This window comes from Rhinopithecus bieti, unplaced genomic scaffold (assembly GCF_001698545.2).
Source record: "Rhinopithecus bieti isolate Rb0 unplaced genomic scaffold, ASM169854v2 scaffold_315, whole genome shotgun sequence".
NCBI lineage: Eukaryota > Metazoa > Chordata > Mammalia > Primates > Cercopithecidae > Rhinopithecus > Rhinopithecus bieti.
Window position 1 is genome coordinate 1,936,504 of NW_016803481.1, and position 22,309 is coordinate 1,958,812.

At 45.5% G+C, this 22,309-nt stretch overlaps 1 protein-coding gene across 9 annotated transcripts in view; it reads left to right on the top strand.

Moving 5' to 3' along the window:
* NUGGC (nuclear GTPase, germinal center associated) overlaps positions 1-22,309 on the top strand; it is a 70,313-nt gene that overhangs the window by 43,225 nt on the left and 4,779 nt on the right. For all 9 annotated transcript variants that reach the window (XM_017884927.1, XM_017884973.1, XM_017884937.1 and 6 more), the window contains 8 exons: positions 962-1,067; positions 3,578-3,711; positions 8,032-8,196; positions 15,515-15,672; positions 17,524-17,662; positions 18,476-18,584; positions 19,494-19,630; positions 22,162-22,252. In XM_017884927.1, the coding sequence (XP_017740416.1) occupies positions 962-1,067; positions 3,578-3,711; positions 8,032-8,196; positions 15,515-15,672; positions 17,524-17,662; positions 18,476-18,584; positions 19,494-19,630; positions 22,162-22,252 (1,039 nt within the window). The remainder of the gene's footprint in view (positions 1-961; positions 1,068-3,577; positions 3,712-8,031; positions 8,197-15,514; positions 15,673-17,523; positions 17,663-18,475; positions 18,585-19,493; positions 19,631-22,161; positions 22,253-22,309) is intronic.

The window sequence follows — 22,309 nt, forward strand, 5'->3', positions numbered from 1 at the left end:
AAAAAAAAAAAAAAAAAAAAAAAGATGTGTATGATCACTCACTACCTAAGAAATTGTTGCTTTTATAGGACTTTAGTCAGGTTTGTGTTGTGTTTCACTTGCAAATGTTTAACAACTAGCTCTTTGTTTAAAAAAAAAATCCCCAAAAACAAACAAACAAACGATGAAAAAACAAAGGGCTGATGTGTACCATTTGCCAGTTCCTGTGGTGTCAATAGGAGTTAGTGGAGATTAGGACCTCAACATGTGAATTTTGGAGGGGGATACATTTCAGCTCATAACATGCAGCCAGTGACAACCACCTTGTGATTGCCACCTGGCCTACAGCAGTTGCAAGATGCATCTCAATTTCAGAAATATTAAACAGGGAAACAATGTACCTCTTAGTATTGATAAGCTATGGTCACATGTCAGCTGAAATTATTTGGTTGTAAATTGGGGATCACAATGTGGTTATGGATTTGGGTTATCAGTTTGAGATTCAGGATTGAAACAGTCCCACTATTGTCAATTTCAAGCTACCAGTGTGACGTCACGGAAGGCAGAGTAGGAAAGTGACATGTGCTGTTGGCTTTCAGGAGCTGGTACGAGCTGGCTGCAGCACGCCACTGCCCATTCCAGACATGTACTTCTTTTTTGAGAAAGGATCCTGGTATTATTACCCCTCTGAACATTTAAATACACCTTTGAACTATTTTCTCTACACATTTTCTTCTAGAATTGATATTTAACTCCCAAGACAATAGTTTATATGCAGCAGTTCCCTCATAACTTCTGACCTTGTTAGGACTGGACAGATGGCAACACCAGACCTTGAGAATATTGTCTGTTCCCAGAGGGGGTCATGGAGAACTGAAAGTGAGTGAGCTGAAATTGGCTGAAGGCTCTTGTGGGTCCTGTGCATGATTGCCTTTGCTGTGGTTTGAGTTATTCTGTTTTCTGTGTGACTCTTTCACTTCAGAGAAAATTGCCAGCTGACTTCAAGGTTCTGGAAGCCTCAGATCTGGTGTATACAGTCAGCGCCCAGGAGTACTGGCAGCAGGCTCTCCTCACCGAGGAGGAAACGGGTAATTTATGTTTTTTTTTTTAATCTCCAGCACTGAAATTCTGAAGATCAAGTGGCACTTCAAATTTCCTGTTCTAGAACTTTTTGTGCAACACAATTTTTTCCAGCTTGCCATGGTTTCAATACCAATTGCAAATAAAGATATTTTCTTCTTTGCATGTTTTTTTTTGTTTTGTTTTTTGTTTGTTTGTTTTTTTGTTTTTTTTGAGACAGAGTCTCGCTCTGTCACCCAGGCTGGAGTGCAGTGGCCGGATCTCAGCTCACTTCAAGCTCTGCCTCCCAGGTTTATGCCATTCTCCTGCCTCAGCCTCCCGAGTGGCTGGGACTACAGGCGCCCGCCACCTCACCTGGCTAGTTTTTTGTATTTTTTAGTAGAGATGGGGTTTCACCGGGTTAGCCAGGATGGTCTCGATCTCCTGACCTCGTGATCTGCCCATCTCGGCCTCTGAAAGTGCTGGGATTACAGGCTTGAGCCTTGCGCCCGGCCCTTCTTTGCATTGTTATGGTGTCAGAGACCACAATTCCTCTTGCCTCCAAATCTTACCATGGGTTGGTAAAGGTCAAATAATTGGGTTGCCGGATGTGGTGACTCGCCCTGTAATCCCAGCACTTTGGGAGGCCAAGGTGGGTAGATCACCTGAGGTCAGGAGTTTGAGATCAGCCTGACCAACGTGGTGAAACCCCATCTATACTAAGAATAGAAAATTAGCCAGGTGTGGTGGTGCATGCCTATAATCTCATCTACTTGGAAGACTGAGGCAGGAGAATTGCTTAAACCCAGGAGGCAGAGGTTGCAGTGAGCCGAGATTGCACCATTGCACTCCAGCCTGGGCAACAAGAGCAAAACTCTGTCTCAAAAAAACATCAACAAAAAGCTGGGGGCAGTGGCTCATGCCTGTAGTCCCAGCATTTTGGGAGGCTGAGGCAGGTGGATCACCTAAGGTCAGGAGTTCAAGACCAACCTGGCCAACATGGTGAAACTCTGTTTCTACTAAAAAATATAAAAATTAGTTGGGCGTGGTGGCGGGCACCTGTAGTCCCAGCTACTCAGGAGGCTGAGGCAGGAGAATTGCTTGAACCTGGAAGGCGGAGGTTGCAGTGAGCTGAGATCGTGCCACTGCACTCCAGCCTGGGTGACAAGAGCAGAACTCTGTCTCAAAAAAAAAACAAAAAAAAAACTACTGGGTTATTTCCTTAGTCCCCTCCCACCCAACTATGGGCATTAGAATTATTTTGTGAGCGACTATTGTATATTTTGTCTGCGAGGCAGGGAAAGCATAAGGCATGACTCTTTCTTCACAGAACTTGAAATATGGATGAGGAGCTAATACTAACCCAAGTGCAAAAATTGAAGTAAAACTGAGGCTTAGTTAGTTGCTGCTGACCATGAGTGCAACAGCAGCCCGGGGAATCTAGAGCTCTGTGTGCACTAGACACTCAGTGGAAAGTGAGTGGGCAGGCAGGGTCAGGACTATATTCTCATCTGAACTTGACAAGGCTTGCGACGTGCATGCATTGTACTAGACGTGTAGGTATGTGCATGGAGGTTAAGGAGCAAAGGTGTGAAATGTTCACAGAGATGGGGGAACTGCTTGATTAAGGGTATAAAAGACAAAATTAGCATGGTATATGGAGAGGAATAATATAGAGAAATTGCCACATATGGGAATAATGGGGAAAAGGGTAGAGTGGCATCTATTATCTTCTGACCAACAACAGGTTAGGATGTGACAGGAATCCTGTCACCTCTAGAATCCTGCATGTCAGAGGTTCTTCTTCCTTTCTACAGCAAGCGTGGGCTATTCCAGTGTTAAGGGTTAGTTGACATAGATAGAAAAGTCTAGGGGGACCGAAGGGCTGAGACTGTAGAATTGTGAGCACTTTGCTTTACCTCTGTAGGTGATAGCTGTCCAAAGGAAAGACCCCATGTTTTCAACCAGCCTGTTCTTTTCCATGTAGTTTTTTTAATATGGCTAAATAAAATGAATATGCAGTATTGCTGATCTACCATTCATCGCGGTCATTGATCCTAGACACGGCAAAAGTGCTTTTCTTTTTTTTTTTTTGAGACGGAGTCTTGCTCTGTCGCCCAGGCTGGAATGCAGTGGCCGGATCTCAGCTCACTGCAAGCTCCGCCTCCCAGGTTCACGCCATTCTCCTGCCTCAGCCTCCGGAGTAGCTGGGACTACAGGCGCCCGCCACCGCGCCCGGCTAGTTTTTTTGTATTTTTTAGTAGAGACGGGGTTTCACCGTGTTAGCCAGGATGGTCTCGATCTCCTGACCTCGTGATCCGCCCGTCTCGGCCTCCCAAAGTGCTGGGATTACAGGCTTGAGCCACCGCGCCCGGCCAAAAGTGCTTTTCAGAAAGGTTAATTCTGTAGGCATCAAGCCCACTTGGGATCTCAACTCTAGTTCATTCAGACCGCCATCTTGGTCTTTCAACTTTTATGAATTCTATTGACCACAAACTTCTGGCCTTTTACAATTATTTTTACTGTCTGTGAATTCCAGAAATCCCTAAGTTAAGAGAATACGTCAGGAAGAGGCTCTTGGACAAGAAGAGGAGGACGGTGACCAAGTATGTGACTGAAGCCTTTGGCCTGTTGCTCCTCACAGATAGTTTCAGCTCCACAGAAAACCTGCCGGTATGGAAGACATTGGATTTTCATATTCTCCCCATACCTGGGCAGGACATTTCCTTTTACCAAGTTAGAAAATTAACTTATGATATTTTTTCTTTTCATATTAAAGTAAAATATGAAGTTCAGAGAGTCTAAAAGGACAAAAAGATAATTAGAAGGTTAAAATCATAACATTTGGGTAAAAGAGAAAGGAATAATATTTTACCTGGGACAGATGGGCTGAGAGAAAAATGTCAAAATAGTAGCTATTTTCCATCTCTCCTGAGACTCGAACAAGGTGGAATGTGTTTAAGCGATGGCAGGCGTGATTTGGCTTGCTTCTAGTGGAATACAGACTCTTCTTGGTTATCCTGGAGAAGCGTGCTTATGTACACAGTCCAAAAATATTTCATCTGTCTCTGGTGCTGTCAGAATCTCAAGCTCAGAGCAGCGTAGGAAAATAATGTGAGAGGATGGAAGCTCGGAGGGAATTCCAATAGAGTTTTGATAGTTATCTTCACTGGCAAGAATGCAGGCCTTCTGAAAAACTAGTTAAAATTACTTTTCTCATAGTAATTGACGTATTTATCTCTTCATGGATGATTTCTTTTTAACCCTAAAATAAGAGGGATAAGCTACTAGATTAGAGACTTGGGGGGTTTTGGAGAAAAACCTCTTACCGTCATCAGTCACTAGCTGTGTTGTCTCCTTGTGAGAGATGGACTATACAAAGACAGTGGCTGGACCATGTGTAAAAATAGATCTCTGACCCACAACCTGCAGCAACCTGCCCAGAAACCAACCTCTTATCTACAATAAACAGTCCAGGAAGCCGTCTATCTGTAAGTCAGACTTGCAGGAAGTCAAACTGCTATCTCTAATAACAATCTAGGAGGTTGAAGAATAACTCTGTTAACAATCAGCACCAGATGGCCAGGACTTGATGAATAACTTCCCTAATCTCTTTCCCTGCTTCCAACTTACTACCAACCGGAAAAGTCAAATGTCTATACCTAACCAACCACATTGGCTGCTCTGCTTTTAGCTAGCCCGTCTCTAGTGTCCCCAGGCCAACAGCCTCCAATCAGGGCACCCCTGAAGCCTTTCCTTTTGTCCACCATGAAGCTTTTCCACTCCCCTTCCTGCTTTTGAGTCTCTGCTAAACTCAAATAATGGTGGCTGACTCCATTGCTGTAGTGAGCTCTGAATAAACAGCCTCTGCCTGTTCTTGTTTGGTTGGTCCTCACTTACTTCCACACTTGCCTTCACCCATCAGATGTGCACAGTCAAGGTGTTTGTCTTCTTGTTAGGCCAGAACAGGGAAGGGGCAGAGGAAGTACATGAATAGGGCTCTGTGAGTGGTCGAGGAGCTGATCCTGAGGATGGGGAAGGTGGGCCAATGGTGACCCTGTGGGGTGGCAAGGGGAGGCAGACACTCGAGACCTGACTTCCACGTGGGAGTAAACAGTGCCACCTGGAGCCTTTGGTTGTGTATAAAGGCTTGTAAAAAGGCTTTAGTGGTGTGGGATCTTTCTTCTGCATAAAAGGGGCATATAGAGCAAAATTCAATCTTTTTTTAATCATATTTCTTATGACTTGTTTTGGTCTAGTTATACAAGACAGAAACAAAACAAAACTCTTGGAATGTAATACTTTCTCATTTGACTTTTGTCCGCTGAAATCGTTGGGGAAGGATTTGACCTTCCAATTTCCCAAAGCAGTTCTTCAGGGTGAAATTTGTCTCTCTGCCCAGCACAAGATTGCTTTTGGAAGTGCTGATGGAAAATGAATCCGATGTGGGCTGTGTGTGGTTGGTGTATTTTACAAACATAAGGGCAAGGCATTTTGCCATCAAGGCCGGAAGTGCCCACCCCATGTGCTTTTCTTTGCTAATATGGAAGTGCAGTGCTCAGAGGGGCTCAGATTCACCCTTGCAGCCAAACTCCAAGCAGCGGAAAACACAGAGGAGAAGGGGGCTGACTGGCAATTCTGCAATAGCTATGTTAGGGAGTTGCTGGCAACTTTGCTCAAAATTCCTTGGCCTTAGATATTGGTCTTACTCTTAGCTCTTTGATAGAAAGTTGGAAGGCAAGAATTTGTCAGTTCCTTTGAATTTTGAAAAATCAAATCTAAATATGTGTATGATTGATTTTTTTTCAAAGATGATCACTGAAACCAAAAATTTAGAGTGTGAGTAGTGATTTTAAATAAGCAATCATTATTTTTAAGAATTCATAGGAAGTTGATGATCACATCTCAATGTAAAATGAAGTCTGCATTGATTCATACTAAGGGCCAGCTTCTCTGTTTCTTATTGTTCTTTTGTTCTCCACTCTTCCCTTTCTTATCATTCTTTTGTTTATTCAAGAGGGATTTATTGACAGTGAGGCATTGTGAGAATCATGCCCATAGTTTTTCTTTCCATGACTTCTTTCTTCTTTCATTTTCATCATTGGTGACAACACAAATTCAAAAGAATCTAAAGGATGTCCTGGGAAAAATGCTTTGTAGAATTCTTAATAGTGAAAATGAGGAAAATTCCCAGGGTGCACCAAATTCTAAACAGTCTCCATAAACGCTAAAACGTATTTACTCCAAGATTCACCAAGTTTTAGAATGTGAGGTTGTTTTCAAGATCATTCAACCCAATTCACTTACTTTAAAGATGATACCGTTGAGAACCAGAGAAGTTAAATTACCTATATCATGTCACACATCAATTCGAGAGCTATTTCTGTCTATTTGGAATAGAATTTAAAAGCCCAAATTATCTCGCAGTTTCTCTGGGCCATGCATTCAATCCAGAAATGTCTGTGGGTTTTGCTGTCTGTGCTGTGCCCTGGAATAAAAGAACATGACTAAGAGCCTGTTCCTTTGGCAAGTTTCTATCCAGGGAAGGAGACACAGGGAACAAGAGAGAAGTCATACGATAGGAGACGTGCTGTGGTGCAGAACTGTGGGAAGTGCAGTGGGAGAACAGGACAGAGAGTCCCACTTCTACCTGGGGACTCAGGGAAGGTGCCTCATGGGAAGGACCTTTGAGCTTTGTCTCGGAAGAAACAAAGATGAAATCATCAAGGCCCACAGGGCACGAGACGAACAGCACATTTGCGGAATAGCAGCAAGTCCAGGGGTAGCTACTTGGCAGGACATGTTGGGCAAACAGGGATGGTGGTGCTGGAGAGGTGGGGTGAGTTCTGGCTGTGAAGTGCCTTAAAGGCCAAGCTGGGGAGTGTGGCTCTGTCTGCTGCAGGCACTGTTGGGGCCCACCAAGGTTCCCATGCAGGGAACAACACTATGGGTTACCAGTTTGGCACTGTATTAGTCCATTTTCATGCTGCTGATAAAGACATACCTGAGACTGGGTAATTTATAGAGAAAAAGAGGTTTAATGGACTCATAGTTCCACGTGGCTGGGGAGGCTTCACAATAATGGTGGAAGGCAAAAGGCACGTCTTACATGGCGGCAGACGAGAGAAATGAGAGCCAAGCAAAGAGGGTTTCCCCTTATAAAACCATAAGATCTCATGAGACTCATTCACTACCATGAGAACAGTATGGGGGAAGCCAACGCCATGATTCAGTTGTCTCCCACCAGGTCCCTCCCACAGCACGTGGAATTATGGGAGCTACAATTCAAAATGATATTTGGGTGAGTACACAGCAAACCATGTCAGGCACCTAGGAGTCAAGGCTTTCTCTGGTGGTCACTTCCTTGTATTATTTGAATATATGTTTTCTCCCTGATTAGACTGTATTCTTTGAAGAAGGAAGCATGGATTTATTTTTGTGGTCCTGTAGCTTTGCTATGCAAAGTGTGGTCCATAGCTCAGAAGACCAGCATTACCTGAGGACTGGCTAGAAATGCAGAATCCCAGGGTCTTGGATTTCGGATTTTAAGATCTCCTGTTGATTTGTATGCACATTAAAATTTGAGAAGCATTATCCTAAAAACTGCTTCGTGCAGAGTCAAAGCTTGTGAAATGTTTGTTGAATCAGATATCATTGGAAAAACCTGTTTTAATAACAATTGGATTTATATGTGGATAGCTACTTCCCCAAATAGCTTGATGGATTATACATCTGAAATAAGTTGCTGAATAAGCAGAGACTGTGATTTTTAAGAAATGAAATAAGTTGCACCAGGCAGGTATTTGTTCTATTCTCTAACCCCACAAAGGGGTCTGTGCACTGAGTAAGGTCTTATGGGGACAGTAAAGAGAAGTCAGCTCTGAGTGATAAGCTGAATCTTGAGCTGGTGACAAGCTTAAAGGAAGCAAAGCTGGAGGAGAAGGTGCCCTTAGGGAGGGGGTGGCCTGATGCTTTTATGGTCCTTGTCCCTAGAATGAACACTTGCACACGAGTGTCCTGCGGAGATTTGCGGAAGAGAAGGTTGAGCTGCTGGAGAAGGCCATCGGGCAGTGCTTCGCCTGCATGGAGCAACCTCTGCAAGAAGGGGTCAGGACTGCCAGGACTTCTTACCGCTGCATCCTCAGGGCATGCTTGGTGGTGAGTGACCCCTCCAGGGAAAACTTGGATATTCCCGGAGGCCTGCCCAATCCCCAAGCTCCTTTTGCATCATCCCATTCCCTTCAAAAGCGATAAAGAGCTAGAGGGCCAGGCACGGTGGCTCACGCCTGTAATCCCAGCACTTTGGGAGGCCGAGGTGGGCACATCACAAGGTCAGGAGATCAAGACCATCCTGGCCAACATGGTGAAACCCCATTTCTACTAAAAATACAAAAATTAGCCAGGCGTGGTGGCACGTGCCTGTCATCCCAGCTGCTCGGGAAGCTGAGGCAGAAGAATTGCTTGAACCAGGGAGGCGGAGGTTGCCGTGAGCCGAGATCTTACTACTGTGCTCCAGCCTGGTGAGAGAGTGAGACTCCATCTCAAAAAAAAAAAAAAAAAAAAAGCTAGAGGAGGGTAGCAGAGAGTGAAAATTGTAAATAACAGTTGTTCATCTGTGTCTCGAAAGGACCAAGGAAGGCGCACAGTTCAGCAAAGACAGAGTGGGAATCTGGGATCTTAGGGTCTTGGTTGGAGTATCAGCTTCACCAAATATCTACCCTGTAGCCCCGGGCAAAGCCCTAGACCCATTTTTAAAATTTCTTGGTTTTCTTCTGTAAAATGAGGATGCTCAATGCTTGCCCTACCTATCTGGTAGCATTGATGTCTATCAATTAGCTTACACAATAAGGAAACGTCTTGTAACCTCTCACTTGGCATTCAGATTGTGGTTTTATTTCGTAATTAGTTGTATAGAGTTTCTGAAGGATGAAAATATAAGTGCAAGGCAGTATTTATCTAAGACTAAGGGGTGAAAAAAGAGGCCCATTTTATTAGTCTGCTTGGGCTGCCATAACAAAATCCTATAGACTGGGTGGCCTGAACCACAGACATTGATTTTCCCATAGTTCTGAAGGCTGGAAGTCCAAGATCAAGGTGTCAGCAGGGTGAGTTCTGAGGCCTCTCTCCTCTTCTGGAGATAGTAGATGGCCACCTTCTTGCTGTGTCCTCACATGGCCTCTTCACTGTGCACGCACACTCCTGGGATCCCTTTCTCTTCTCAGAGGGACACCGCACCTGTCAGATCAGGGGCCCACCTTTATGACCCCATTTAACCTTAATTACCTCATTACCAGCTGTGTCTCCAAACACAGTCACCCTGGGGGTTAGGGCTTCGCATATGAACCTCAAGGGTCACACTTTAGTCCGTAGCACCCATTAAGGGGAAGATGTGATGGACAACACTGCTCATGTAACAAAGATGACTTGGTGTCCCCTGTGCTGGGAGAAGGGCATGGATGGTGTGTGGTTGTAGTTTTTAATGGGCCTTGGAAAGTTGGAATGTAAGCAGTAGAAAATGTGTGAAAAGGTGAGTGTGATGGGGTGGTTAGCTTCCTGGAGGCTTTTCTATGTGCACCAATGATACCGGCTTTCTAGCACCTGGCCTGTTCTGGGTGTTGTTATCTGTGTGCTTTGTGTAAAAGCTTGTTTAAATGTCTAGATGAGCCTGAGTGTGGTGGATCACGCCTGTATTCCCAGCACTTTGGGAAGCTGAGGTGGGTGGATCACCTGAGGTCAGGAGTTCGAGACCAGCCTGGCCAACATGGTGAAACCTGGTCTCTGCTAAAAATACAAAAACTAGCCGGGTGTGTTGGTGGCACCTATAATTGCAGCTACTGGGGAGGCTGAGACAGGAAAATCGCTTGAACCTGAGAGGCAGAGGTTGCAGTGAGCTGAGATGGCACCATTGCAGTCCAGCCTAGGTGACAGAGTGAGACTCCATCTCAAAAAAAAAAAAAGATAAGTAGGTGCATGTGCTGCAATTTGGATGAAAGGAAAGGAGGAGATTCCTGTAGCACAAGACAAAGAATAAATGCTGAAAGAACCAAGAGTAAAGGAGGAGATAAATTGGGGTGATTCTGGGGTCACTGGGGAAAGTGTCAGTGTGTGGACACAGGAGGATGACAGCTGGAGTGTCTTCCATGCAGTTGGGCATGGGTAGCCAAGTATCCATGCGTATAATATGCATGCATGCACTCAGTCAGCAAATGTGAGCAAAATGCTGACTGTGGAACCAGGTACTGCATGTTACCTCATCTGATCCTTACAACCATTCTGTGAGGCAAATGCCCTTATTATTATTTTAATTTTATAGCCTTAGAGAGACTAAATACCTTCTCCATGGCCATGCATGGACTCCACATCTAACCCAGGCCTGCCTAACTTCATAATTGGACACCCAACCCTTGCTGCACTCACCTGTTGCATCTCCTAAACTACTCTGCAAACGATTGCAGCAACTTGTAGTTGCCAACCAGTTATATAGTTTAACATCCATAAATCCCCGTAAAAGTACATTTTGCTGCATTCATTCGTTCATTCATTTCTGCACGTAACAAGGACTTTGGAATACAAGGCACAGTTGCCAAGAGGCTTCGTATCCCACATGGGCTCTGGTTTGTACCTCAGTTTCCCCATCCGCCAGCTATGTGACCGGGGACAAGTTACTCAACCTCTCTGTGTCTCAGGTTACTCTGTGTAAGTTGAGGACCGTGGTACCTATGTTATAGGGTTGCTGTAAAGATAACTTGAAAGAATGACCATAGAGGGATAATGCTGGGTTGACCAACGCACTCAGCGTAAAGAGAGTGTCTAACAAGTCAACTGTTTTTCTTATTAGGTTTCAGGGATAGAAAGATACATCCCTGCTTAAAATAGTTAAGAGAGCATTTGGGGAACTATAATAAAAAGGAGCATGCTGGTAAGGACCACAGGACAGTCAGAAAGTTCTCCAAATATTTAGAGAAGGGAGAGCATTCTGGTGGGGGCTGTGGCAGTCTGGAATCTTTTGGCTGCAAATCAGAGTCCCTAACTGAAGCCATTCTTAGCCATGAGGAAGTGTATTGGCCCACGTGCCCAAGAGCCATGGGAAGAGAGGGCCTGGAGGATGAGCTGAATCCAGTGCCTCTGTGGGCCCCATTCTCAGGCTGCTTCTCTCATGATGGCAAAATGGCTGCAGCTGTTCTTGCACTCACATCTGAACACCATGAGCTCTGGAGCAGGGTTTGTTAACCTCAGCATGATTGACAGCTGGGACTGGCTCATGCTTTGTTGTGAGGGGCTGTCCTGTGAATTGCAGGTTGTTTCATCCCTGGACTCTACCCTCTAGGTGCTGGTAACAGCCCCCATTCTTCAGCTGTGACAAAATCAGTCCCGGTTGAGAATCACTGGTCTAGAAGAACAAGGGAATGGCCGTTTCCGGGCCCACTTTCTGAAGAGTGGAGAACCTTTTTGAGAAACCTCAGCAAAGCTCTCACTGTGTTTCTTTGGCTCTAAATGGGTCACATACCTATTTCTAAAATGACCCCTGAGAAAAGGGAATGTCTTGTGCTGAATAGCTCAGGCCTGTGTGTGTGTCCCATCCTGGGGGCAGGAATAGAGTTCATTTTCTCCATAACAGAAGGACTAGGGAGGTGACACTGGAGAAGGAGGGGTGGATATTGGAAAAGAAATCGCAGGCCAGGTTAGAGGACAGTTCAATAAACCTTCTAGAGAGGAGGTTGTTGGAGCCTGGCCCTGGAAGATGGTGGTGTGTCTTTGGGCAGAGGAGTGGAGGGGCAGGGAAGGCATTTCAGGGGAGGAAGGCCGGAGCTCATGTGGGAGCCAGAAGGTATCACCTAACTGCAGCGTAAGTACACAGGGCAGGGTTTTGGGGGATTAGGCTGACAGCTTGCTGCAGACTTTAGACCAGGTTGAAGAGTTGGAACATAGTGAAGTTTTGAGCAGAAGAATAGCTTCATCAGAATGAATGCTTTGGAAAGCGTAATGCTTGGGGAAAAACTGGAGGCAGAAAGCCTGGCTAGGAAGTGTCAGGGTCTAACTGAGGTCTAAGGGGAGTCAGTGGGCGAGTGGCGGGTAGCTGGAAAAACGAGGAGTCATAGACAGTTTTGACATGGCTTTACTCTTTCTCTAGGCATGAGCAAGTTGCATATACAGCATTAGCAGGGTAATTATATCTTTTATAGACAATAGTGATTCTGAGCCAAGCACGAGCTCATGTGGGTGATCATCTAATGCCCCTCATGTGGCGTGGTTACATCATGTGCAGGGTTGTGCACCTGTACTCCAAACCTGCTGAGTCATGCTGTGCCGGAAGTCTGCCTCAGCCTACTCCTGACTAAAGCGCAGCCATTTCCCTTACAGTAGCTGCTTCGTTGAGACGAGACACAGTAAAGTCTCAACAAAGGTTGTGGCAGACGGAATAGGAAGGAAGAGGTGACTGGGAGAGCAAATCTGAAGGACATCTCAATCAGGATTGTCAATAGTTCAGACATGGGGGGTATGGGAAAGCACGGTGGCAACATTTTGGGGAAGATTTGCACCCAAGAGAAAGCAAATCACCTCAATTTAAAGACGATCTAAGGAGATATGACAGGGAGGAGCTTATCCTTTGGTTGGGGAAGCAATATGGTCACTACTAAAGATCATGTATTTAGTGTTTCATGGAGGTGGAATGTCTAATGCAATGATGGAAATGTGGAACTGAAGCCTGGAGAGAGATGGGGCTGGAGGATGTAGCTGTCACTTGCATGGAGTTGATGCACGTATACCAGTGAATGGGATTGAGGAGGAGTGGAGGCAAGGACAGTGATAGGACATTGCCTCATACAAAGGCCACGTTAAGGAAGCAAAAGAATAAAGAGGGTTAAGGGAGGGGCAGAGAAGGAAAAGCCTGAGAGGTAGCAGAAGGAAATCGTGTAATGCCTATTTTCTTATTTTTATGTTTATTTTTAGTGTAATGCTTAATTTCTTATTTTCCAATCAGAAAACTGAAGTAATAAAGTTTGTTAAGGCTGAGTGCAATGGCTTATGCCTGCCTGTCATCCCAGCACTTGGGGAGACTGAGGCAGAAGGATTGCTTGAGGCCAGGAGTTCAAGACGACCCAGGCAACATAGCAAGAACCTATCTCAAAAAGAAAAAAGAAAAAAAGTTGGGCATGACGGCATGCCCCTGTAGTCCCAGCTTCTCAGGAAGCTGAGGCAGGAGGATCACCTGAGCCCAGGTGTGAGCTGTGGTCGTGCCACTGCACTCTAGCCTGGGTAACAGAGAGAGGCCCTGTCTCTTAGAAAAAAAAGTTTGTTAAGAAGAACATCACATGCTCCTGAGAGGTAAAAACAAACAAACAAACCAGGGCCATTGGATTTGGCCACTGAGGGTTTCACTGGTGACTGTGCTAGGCAGCCACCAAGGGTCCTCACCAGTGGCCCCAAGGGTCCTCACCTCTGGGTATTTATGCCCTCATGGAGTCTCCCCCACATTGAATCAGGGCTGATTTCTGAGCAGGAGAATGCTGCAGAGGTGATGGTGTGTGGCTTCTGAGGCTAGGCCATCAAGGGCTGTGGAAGCTTCCATGGTGGCTCTTGGGTCACTTTCTCAGGGGGATGCCTTTGTGTACTGAAATTGAGCCACTGTGTGCAGAGGTCACATGGAGAGCAACTAAGGCCCCCACCTGAGGCCAGGAGCCAGCACCAGCATGCAGCCGGGTATCTTTGGAAGCAGATTCGCCAGCCTCACCCAGATGACTATACCCCCAGCCACACCTGACCAAACCTCAGGAGGATCCTGAGCCAGAGTGGCCAGCCCAGCCATCCCAGTCCTGACCCACAGAATCACCGAGAGATGACAGGTGTTTGTGTTTGTTTTTAGGCCACTGCACCGCTATGTCCGGGGTAATTTGTTTCATAGCAATAGCTAACGAAGTTACCTTGGATAGAGCTGTTTCTATCCCATAATTGAAGAACACAGATCACAGAAAGTGAATGAGTGAGAGGACGAAGACATGAGGCAGAGACCACCCTGTTGAGAGTTTGCTATGAGCGGAGGAAGCCACTGCAGACATTTTCGGGCATCTCCAGGACTTTACCCGCCCAACCGTCCCCTCTCATCACCCTTTTAATGACTTCTTCCTCTGTGACTACAAACATTCCCAAGGTGCTCCTATCAGATAAACAATGTTTCTTTGAGATCAAAAATTTGGGAAGACATTTATATATTAACATCATATCATTATTTAACATAGGAAAATAACCGTAATGTCTAAGAACAAGAGAGAGGTAAAATGAATTATTTTTCATCCATACAATACTATATTAAAAGGTTATTAGTGCCATTTTTGGAACTTTTTTTTTTTGAGATGGAGTTTCGCTCTTGTTGCCCAGACTGGAGTGCGGTGGCGTGATCTTGGCTCACTGCAACCTCTGCCTCCCAGGTTCAAGCGATTCTCCTGCCACAGCCTCCTGAGTAGCTGGGATTACAGGCATGCGCCACCATGCCCGGCTAATTTTTGTATTTTTAGTAGAGGCGGAGTTTCACCATGTTGGCCAGGATGGTCTTGAACTCCTAACCTCAGATGATCCACCTGCCTTGGCCTTCCGAATTGCTGAGATTACCGGTGTGAGCCACTGCAGCTAGCCTGGAACATATTTACAATGATTTGGGGATATTCTCATATTGTAATACTAAGTAAAAAGAGCAGAGAAAAAAAAAAAAAAAGAATTATATGAATTATACAATGCTATGTGGCCATTCCTTTAAAACATATATCATTGATTAAAAATCACAGCTCTCTACTGAAATTTTAGCAAACACATTTTTACTCTCTTTACTAATGATTACCATCTGGCTGAAATTGATTAATGTCTGTCATAGGTCTAGCTTTATATTTTTCTTTCCTCTCATTTGTGTATTTATTTCCCTGGGAAAAAAATATCGCCAAGACATACAAATCAAATTGTATTTCATTAAAAGTTTAACAAAAAGTTTATGAAATCTGGACTCTCCTTAGAAAATTCAGGACATACACTTATTGTCGGGTCATAGCACATTGGCATTCATTCATTTATTTATTCATTCGATAATTGCTCATTTAGCAAATGTTTCTCAAACACTACTTACGTTATTGCCAGAAGTTGAGAACGTAAAGATGGATGAGACGCTGTGCCTGATCTCAATGAGCTGATGGCCAAGTACAGGAGCCGGACAAATGAGTAAACTAACACAAACAGAATCGCTTGAGAACGGTTGTGATCAAACTGAGCACAGGGACCTTAGGAAGCCCATGGCAGCGGCACCCAGACGACCTAGAGGCATGACCACTGTCCTCCCTCATTTAGTTTAATCATATGTTTAAAGAGCATGTTGTCTCGACCCTTTCCTGTGATTCTTGGTAATGATCTTTGGCCAGGGCAATGCAATTCTAATCCAGTGACCTTCCAGTTAATGCCTGCTAACTCTGCTAATTTATTGTTGACTATCTAGAGGAGTAAAGGAAACCAAGGTTTTCATCAGACCCTGAAAGCTGTTTGCCTGAAAAATGGCATCTATGCCTCCAGGACTCTGGCAAGAATTGATTTAAACGAAGCCCTCACTCAGCCCATCTATGACCAGATCGACCCTGTTTTTGGAAGCATTTTTAGGTAAAGGATCTTTCATCTTGCACCTTCGGGAACAAACATCAGAAGAACGTTGAGCCAGTCTTTAAGCATTTAGACTTTGGATCTGTAAGTGTAAAGAGTAGCTTGTAACTGGAGAAGGAAAGCTTAGTCTTTGGCAAAACACAAAAGCCTTCTTGGTTTGGTTTACTTAAAAATTTCCCATGATGACCTGGACACAGATTAAGATGCTGCTTTCAAACTAATATTATGGTTCCCATTATTTTTCAAAAATCTCATACATGCAGCAGGGGATACATTTTCTTAGGGATCTGAGCCCAGGACAGGGTATTTTGATTGGAGAGAGTGGAATTAAGCAAACACATGGCCTTCAGAACTTACTTTCTTCCTTTTTTTAAAAAAAATGAGACAGGGTCTTGCTCTGTTGCCCAGGCTGGAGTGCAATGGCACAATCCTAGCTCACTGTAGCCTCAGACTCCTGGACTCAGGCAATCCTCCCATCTCAGCCACCCAAGTAGCTGAGACCACAGGCATATGCCACCATGCCTGGCTAACTTGTAAAAAATATTTTTTGTAGAGACAGAGTCTCTCTGTGTTGACCAGTTTGGTCTTGAAATCCTGACCTTAAGTGATCCTCCCCCATCGTCCTCCCAAAGTGCTGGGATTACTGGCGTGAGCCACCACACCCAGCCTCGGAGCTTTCCCTGAATGCACTGAAGATGCTGTGTCTGTTTCTCACACACTCTGCCTGCTCACATACATGGTGTGGGTTTGGGGACCATACCTCCTTGGTGCTTCCTGCTTCCCTCCTTCCTTGACCTCTAATTCTTTACTCCATCAACAGAAACAGAATCTCCCAGTCCCCAAGTACAGCTGCCCATCCCTAGTCTCTGTCGTTCCCACTGGCATCTCATGTGGTTGCCCATTGGTGGCTGTTCGAACCATTCTCCAGGCTTTGCTTGTGTCTTACTCAGAGCCCCCGTCCCTGCCCCACCTTTCTTTAAGCACGTCTTGGATTGTGTCATTCCACCAATTGCACCCCCACCCTGTTTACAATTCTGTGGGCTAAACTTCAAATTCCTTAGAATGCATTCAAGACATTCCACCTGCCTGCAGCTTGCCTTTCCAACCTCTGCCTGCACCGCTGCCTAGTTGTAGCCTTCCACTGTAGCCCACCCAGCAGGTGACAAAGAGAGAGCAGCTACCTGTCCCGGGCATCAGTGCTAAGCACTTGGAATGCATTAGCTCATCGGATGTTCCCAGCAACTCTAAGGAGTAGCTTCTGTCTTTTTACATCTGAACAAACTGAGATTCAGAAAATTGTGCATCTTTCCCAATGGCACCCAGCTCATGAGCAGAGAGCTAGGATTTAAAGCTTGTGCTTTCTCCTCTGCAACCTCTCACTTCCTATTTCTGAGCTATTCTGAAACCACTGTGCTTACCATGTTGTCCAATGGGGAGTAATTCCTTCTTTCCACTTCCTCAGATCTTACCCAACTTTTAGGTATAGTTCAAGTTCCACCCTTTCAAGTGGACACATGTTGGCAGTGGAAAGACTGTGCGTCCTGCAGTCTAAAGCAGTGTTCCAAGCCTGACTCTGCCTCTTGCTAGCTGTGTGACCTTGGACACATCAGCAGTCCTCTCTGAACCTCAATTTTCTCACCTGTTAAATGGGCATTATCTCACAAACTTCATAGGTTTTTATGTCAAAGGCCTGGCACAGCACAGTGCCTGGCACGTTATAGGAATATGATAACTGTTAGAACTCATCTTCCTTCTTTTAAATGAATAAAAGGACACTAGCTAGTTTCATGTTTGTTTCAGCCTCACCGCAGCCACCATTCTCTTAAACTTTTTTGACACTTTCTTCTGTAGGACGGGGAAGCCCACTGGTTCAGCTCTGATGCCTCACATTGATGCTTTTAAGCACTCCCTGCAGGAGAAAATGATAGAAATTGGGATAAGAAGTGGCTGGAAATATGATAGCTGCAAAAACAATTTCCTGATCCAGGAGGTAAGTTCCATATAAAGCAGGGAGAGCAGTGAGGTTGGGCATGGCTTTCTTCCCAGGCCGGTTTTGTAGGTTGCCTGTCTGTTCCCGCTTGTTCCCTGGAGTGTCCAGGGTCTGGGAGTACCTCCTTGGAGGCGCTGTGAAATACAGACCCCAATGGGATGTGGGGAGAGCAGCGGGCATGACTGCCTCAGAGGAGGTGTGGGACAGTTTGTTCCACTGTGAAGTAACTGAAAGCACACGCCAAGGTTGCAAAGTTGACTCGGTTTCCAGGAAGAATCTTTAAAGAAGCCTTAATTGTATGAAAATTTGCATCAACTGGAACCATTTTCACTAATCTATCATTTTTGCCAAGGTTATAAAGTAGCATCCGATGCAGTGAAACTTGAAGTCAATCTTTTTGTTGTTGTTCAATTTTAGGTCAGTTTTTAGTTTTGAGGCTTCAAGACTCTTGTCTGTGACTCACTTTCTTCCAGTGCCACCCCAAATTACATGGCAATGCTAGGGAAAGAGCTTGTATCTCCTCTGCCCCCCAGGGAGGGCCCATTCCAGGACCTTGACTGTGCCTGAGTTCAACTCAGCAAATATTTATTGAGTAGTTTGTAGGTGCCAGGCACCAAGGGAAGCAGTTGGGGTATAAAGATGCTTAGAACAAAGTTCCTGCCTACGAGAAGCTCACAGCCTAATTGTGAAGATGGCAGACAAACAGCCAGGCATCATATAAGGTGGAGGGAATGGTGGTCACGCACTGGGATACCTGACCTGCTTTCATTGAAGGAATTGTCACCAACGGCCTCTTTTGCCATGTCTTCCCAGATAAGCGCCATCCTCGGGGGCCTGGAGGGCCACATCCTCAGAAGGAAGAGGAGGGTCTATGAGTCCCTCACCGCCTCTGTCCAGAGCGACCTGAAGCTATGTTACGAAGGTGGGGGCCAAGGGGGATGGCATTGCCGCCTGCACTGGGACTTCCTGTCAGCACCTTTCACATCCTTTTCTGCGGCTCCCTCAAAGGCCCTGTTCTTTTGCACCCTAAGTCTTTGCAGCTCTCTCATTCCACACATTGCAACCACATGACTGCAGGGCGTGAGGACCCTTCTCTGTGTGTCCACCCTTGGTCCAGACACCCTGCTTTTTTCCATACAACATCCCAGCTGATTTAGCTGTAGAATCCAGTGTCCAGGTTCTCATTCTTATTTCCAAGTATTCACAAATACTTGAACTCACTCACTTGTGAACTCACTTTCAGACTCTTTCCTGTTTTGGTGTCTCCATTGTTTGAGGAGTAGGGAGTGATTTTGCAAGTTTCAGCTGAATTCAATCATTAGGTTTTCTGAATGCTGGTTATTATCTAAATATTGAAAGTGTTATTTTTATATAAGTGCATATATATACATACTATGTATATACTTTTTGTTGTTTGTTTGTTTGCTTGGCTTGCTTTTCTTTCTAATACCAAAGATTTCTTTCTTTCTGTTTCTTTTTCTTTTTTGAGATGGAGTCTCACTGTTGCCCAGGCTGGAGTGCAGTGGCAATGATCTCAGCTCACTCCAACTTCTGCCTCTTGGGTTGAAGCAATTCTTGTGCCTCAACCTCCCAAGTAGGTGGGATTGCAGATGTGCACACAGCACCTAGCTAATTTTTGTACTTTTAGTAGAGACGGGGGTTTCACCATGTTGGGCAGGCTGGTCTTGAACTCCTGACCTCAGGTGATCTACCCACCTCAGCCTCCCACAGTGCTGGGATTACTGGTGTGAGCCACCGTGCCCAGCCATGATGCCAAAGATTTCTAAGCAGGTCCTTGTCGTGGTGTGACTGTGGCTATCATTTTTGCCAGAGGCAGCTCAGATCACGGGCAAAAAAGCGTGTGAGCGGATGAAAGATGCCATCAGAAGAGGAGTGGACCGGCAGGTGGCTGAGGGCATGTTTGAAAGGGCCCAGGAAAGGATGCAGCACCAGTTTCAGCAGCTGAAGGTACTCTACACCCACAGCCTAGATCCTAGACCCCGAGAGGCCCTGGGAGAGGACAGGAAGTGGGCGCAGAAGGTGGAAGACGTAGTAGGCGTTTGGGCCCAAATGGAACAGATGCTTTCTGGGGCTTTGACCTGAGAGCTGCAGCTCTTCCAGCACTCTCTTGCGCCCCTCCTCTTTCCTGAGTCACCAGTAGCACAGCGACTGTAATAGCTAGATATCTGCTCAGCTATTTACAGACTAAGTTCACTCATTTAATCCCCAGCAAGTCTGTGAGGTAGGTACTATCATTATTCCCATTTTATAGAGAAGAAAATTCCAGCAGCGAGAGTTGTATCAACCAGCCACACAGCCAGGGAGATGCACAGCTGGATTTGGGATAAGGAAGCCTGGCTCCAGCACGTCCAACAATAGCATGATCTCAAAACAGATTGTTTAAATAGGGAAATGTCTTGTCTACATAAAATGTCAATAAGTAGGCCAGGCGCGGTGGCTCAAGCCTGTAATCCCAGCACTTTGGGAGGCCGAGGCAGGTGGATCATGAGGTCAGGAGATCGAGACCATCCTGGCTAACATGGTGAAACCCCGTCTCTACTAAAAAAATACAAAAAAAACTAGCCGGGCGAGGTGGCGGGCGCCTGTAGTCCCAGCTACTTGGGAGGCTGAGGCAGGAGAATGACGTAAACCCGGGAGGCGGAGCTTGCAGTGAGCTGAGATCCGGCCACTGCACTCCAGCCTGGGCGACAGAGTGAGACTCCGTCTCAAAAAAAAAAAAAAAAAAAAAAAAAAAAGTCAATAAGTAAATATTGACACACTACTCAAGGCCAGTCAGTTATGGTACCCAGCACACATTCAGCTTTAATTTTATCTACCCCCAAAGACAGTTCCTGATGGTTTCCTTGGACCTAAATGCTTCTGCCAAGCCTACCTGGACCATCTTGCCTCTGCTCTGGGCCTCATGGCTTGCCACCCCCTCTCCCCCAAGTAGTAGAGATCCTTGACGTCCATGCCACTGTGGGCTTCCTCCCTGGCCATGTGAGGCTCCACGTTTTCTGCCTCAACCCAGGCTGGCTGATCCTGTCTCCCAAGCCCTCAAGGAAGCTGGCCCATTTCTGTCTCGATCCACCTTGGAACCAGCCTTCTTGAAACATCTCCAACCTGTTTCTGCCCAATCTCCTCTCCTCCACCACTACTGCAGTTTTGGAAAATATTCTTCTTTACACTTCAATGCATATAATTTCCCTTGGAGTAGGCTAAGAGGCATCTTGTTCACCAGCAGCAGTTTAGTTTCAATCCTTTAACATGTTATCACAGTCTACAAATTCATGGACAAGAACTTGGCCGAACTCCACAAAGCCAGTTCCCGTTTCCCCGTTGCGTACGTAGACACTGGATCTTAAGACATCCAGGAAACAATGTCGCTTAAAAAATGTGTGTATTGACCATGTACAAATGTATCTGAAATTACAGAAACATAGGAAGTTAAAACTGGGCAAGACCATAGTGTTGCCATTCTGTGATTTTTTTTTCAGAATGCCAGTTAACTTTTAATTGTTTAAAATATTTTAGTTCAATACAGTGGAAGAAATTTCTTTTTATACATAATGTTTGAAGATTTACTGTTTTTTTAAAATTACCTCTTTGCAATAGTCCTGTAAATTAAACAATGGAATCGTATTTTGTTGAATATACAGATTAGTCTCTGATATATTGATCAGTAATGTGGCTTACTGCTTCATTTTCACTCTAGCGTGAGGTGACTGCTTCTCCTGGTTTAGGAGCTGTGAATCTGTCATTCCCTGATCTTAAAGGAAGTGGGAACCTAGAGGCCTTGAGTCATAGGTTCCAGGCCCATGCCTAGAGCTGAGATGTACACTTAGGGCTCTTGATCTGGAATCTAGAATGTTAAAGAAAAAGCATAGGAGATCCAACTTCAAAACTAGACTCTGCCAGGCTAGAGGAAGGAGCCTGACATTTTTTCAAAGGAAGACAAGAAACAGAAGAGGGAAGAAAGGAGCTTTAGTTGATGAGAGGACTAAGAGTAGCAAGAAGACAGTTCTGAGGCAGTTGGGAAGAATCAGACATGTACAGTAAGGTGAGTGGCACAGAGCAAGTGTGCAGTAGACATCTCCCTAGTGAGCAGATGCATGGAGGAGAGGACAGTGGGAGAGCGACCGGCTCTTTCTCTCTTTTCCCGTCTCTGCGATTGCCGTTCTCTCCCCCATGCCTTCATGCTTCCCCACTAGCTCCTGATTTGATCAGCTGGCACCAGAGCTTCAGTTCCCCACAAGTCTGTAGGCAAGGAGGGAAATACTATACAGATGGGAGCCCACAGAAATGTTGTCTTGCTGCCTCCTGGGCCATTTGATGTCCTCGAAAGTGTTTCACCATTTTGCAACTGGGTTGCAAAGCCTTACTTTGACAACTCCAGTCTGTACCTTCTATGGCTGGGGGATTGGGTGGGGTCCCTTTTGTAAGATCCACTTTTCCTTGGGCTGCACCGTCCTAACGTACTGAATGTCCTTGTCACGTAGACTGGGATCGTGGAGAAGGTGAAGGGCAGCATCGCCACCATGCTAACCCTTGCTTTGTCCCAGGGGGATGGCCTCTACAAGGAGCTCGCAGGTAAATATGCCAAAGCTTTGCATGCAGGGTGATTGTGCAGACAGCCCTGGCTGTGGT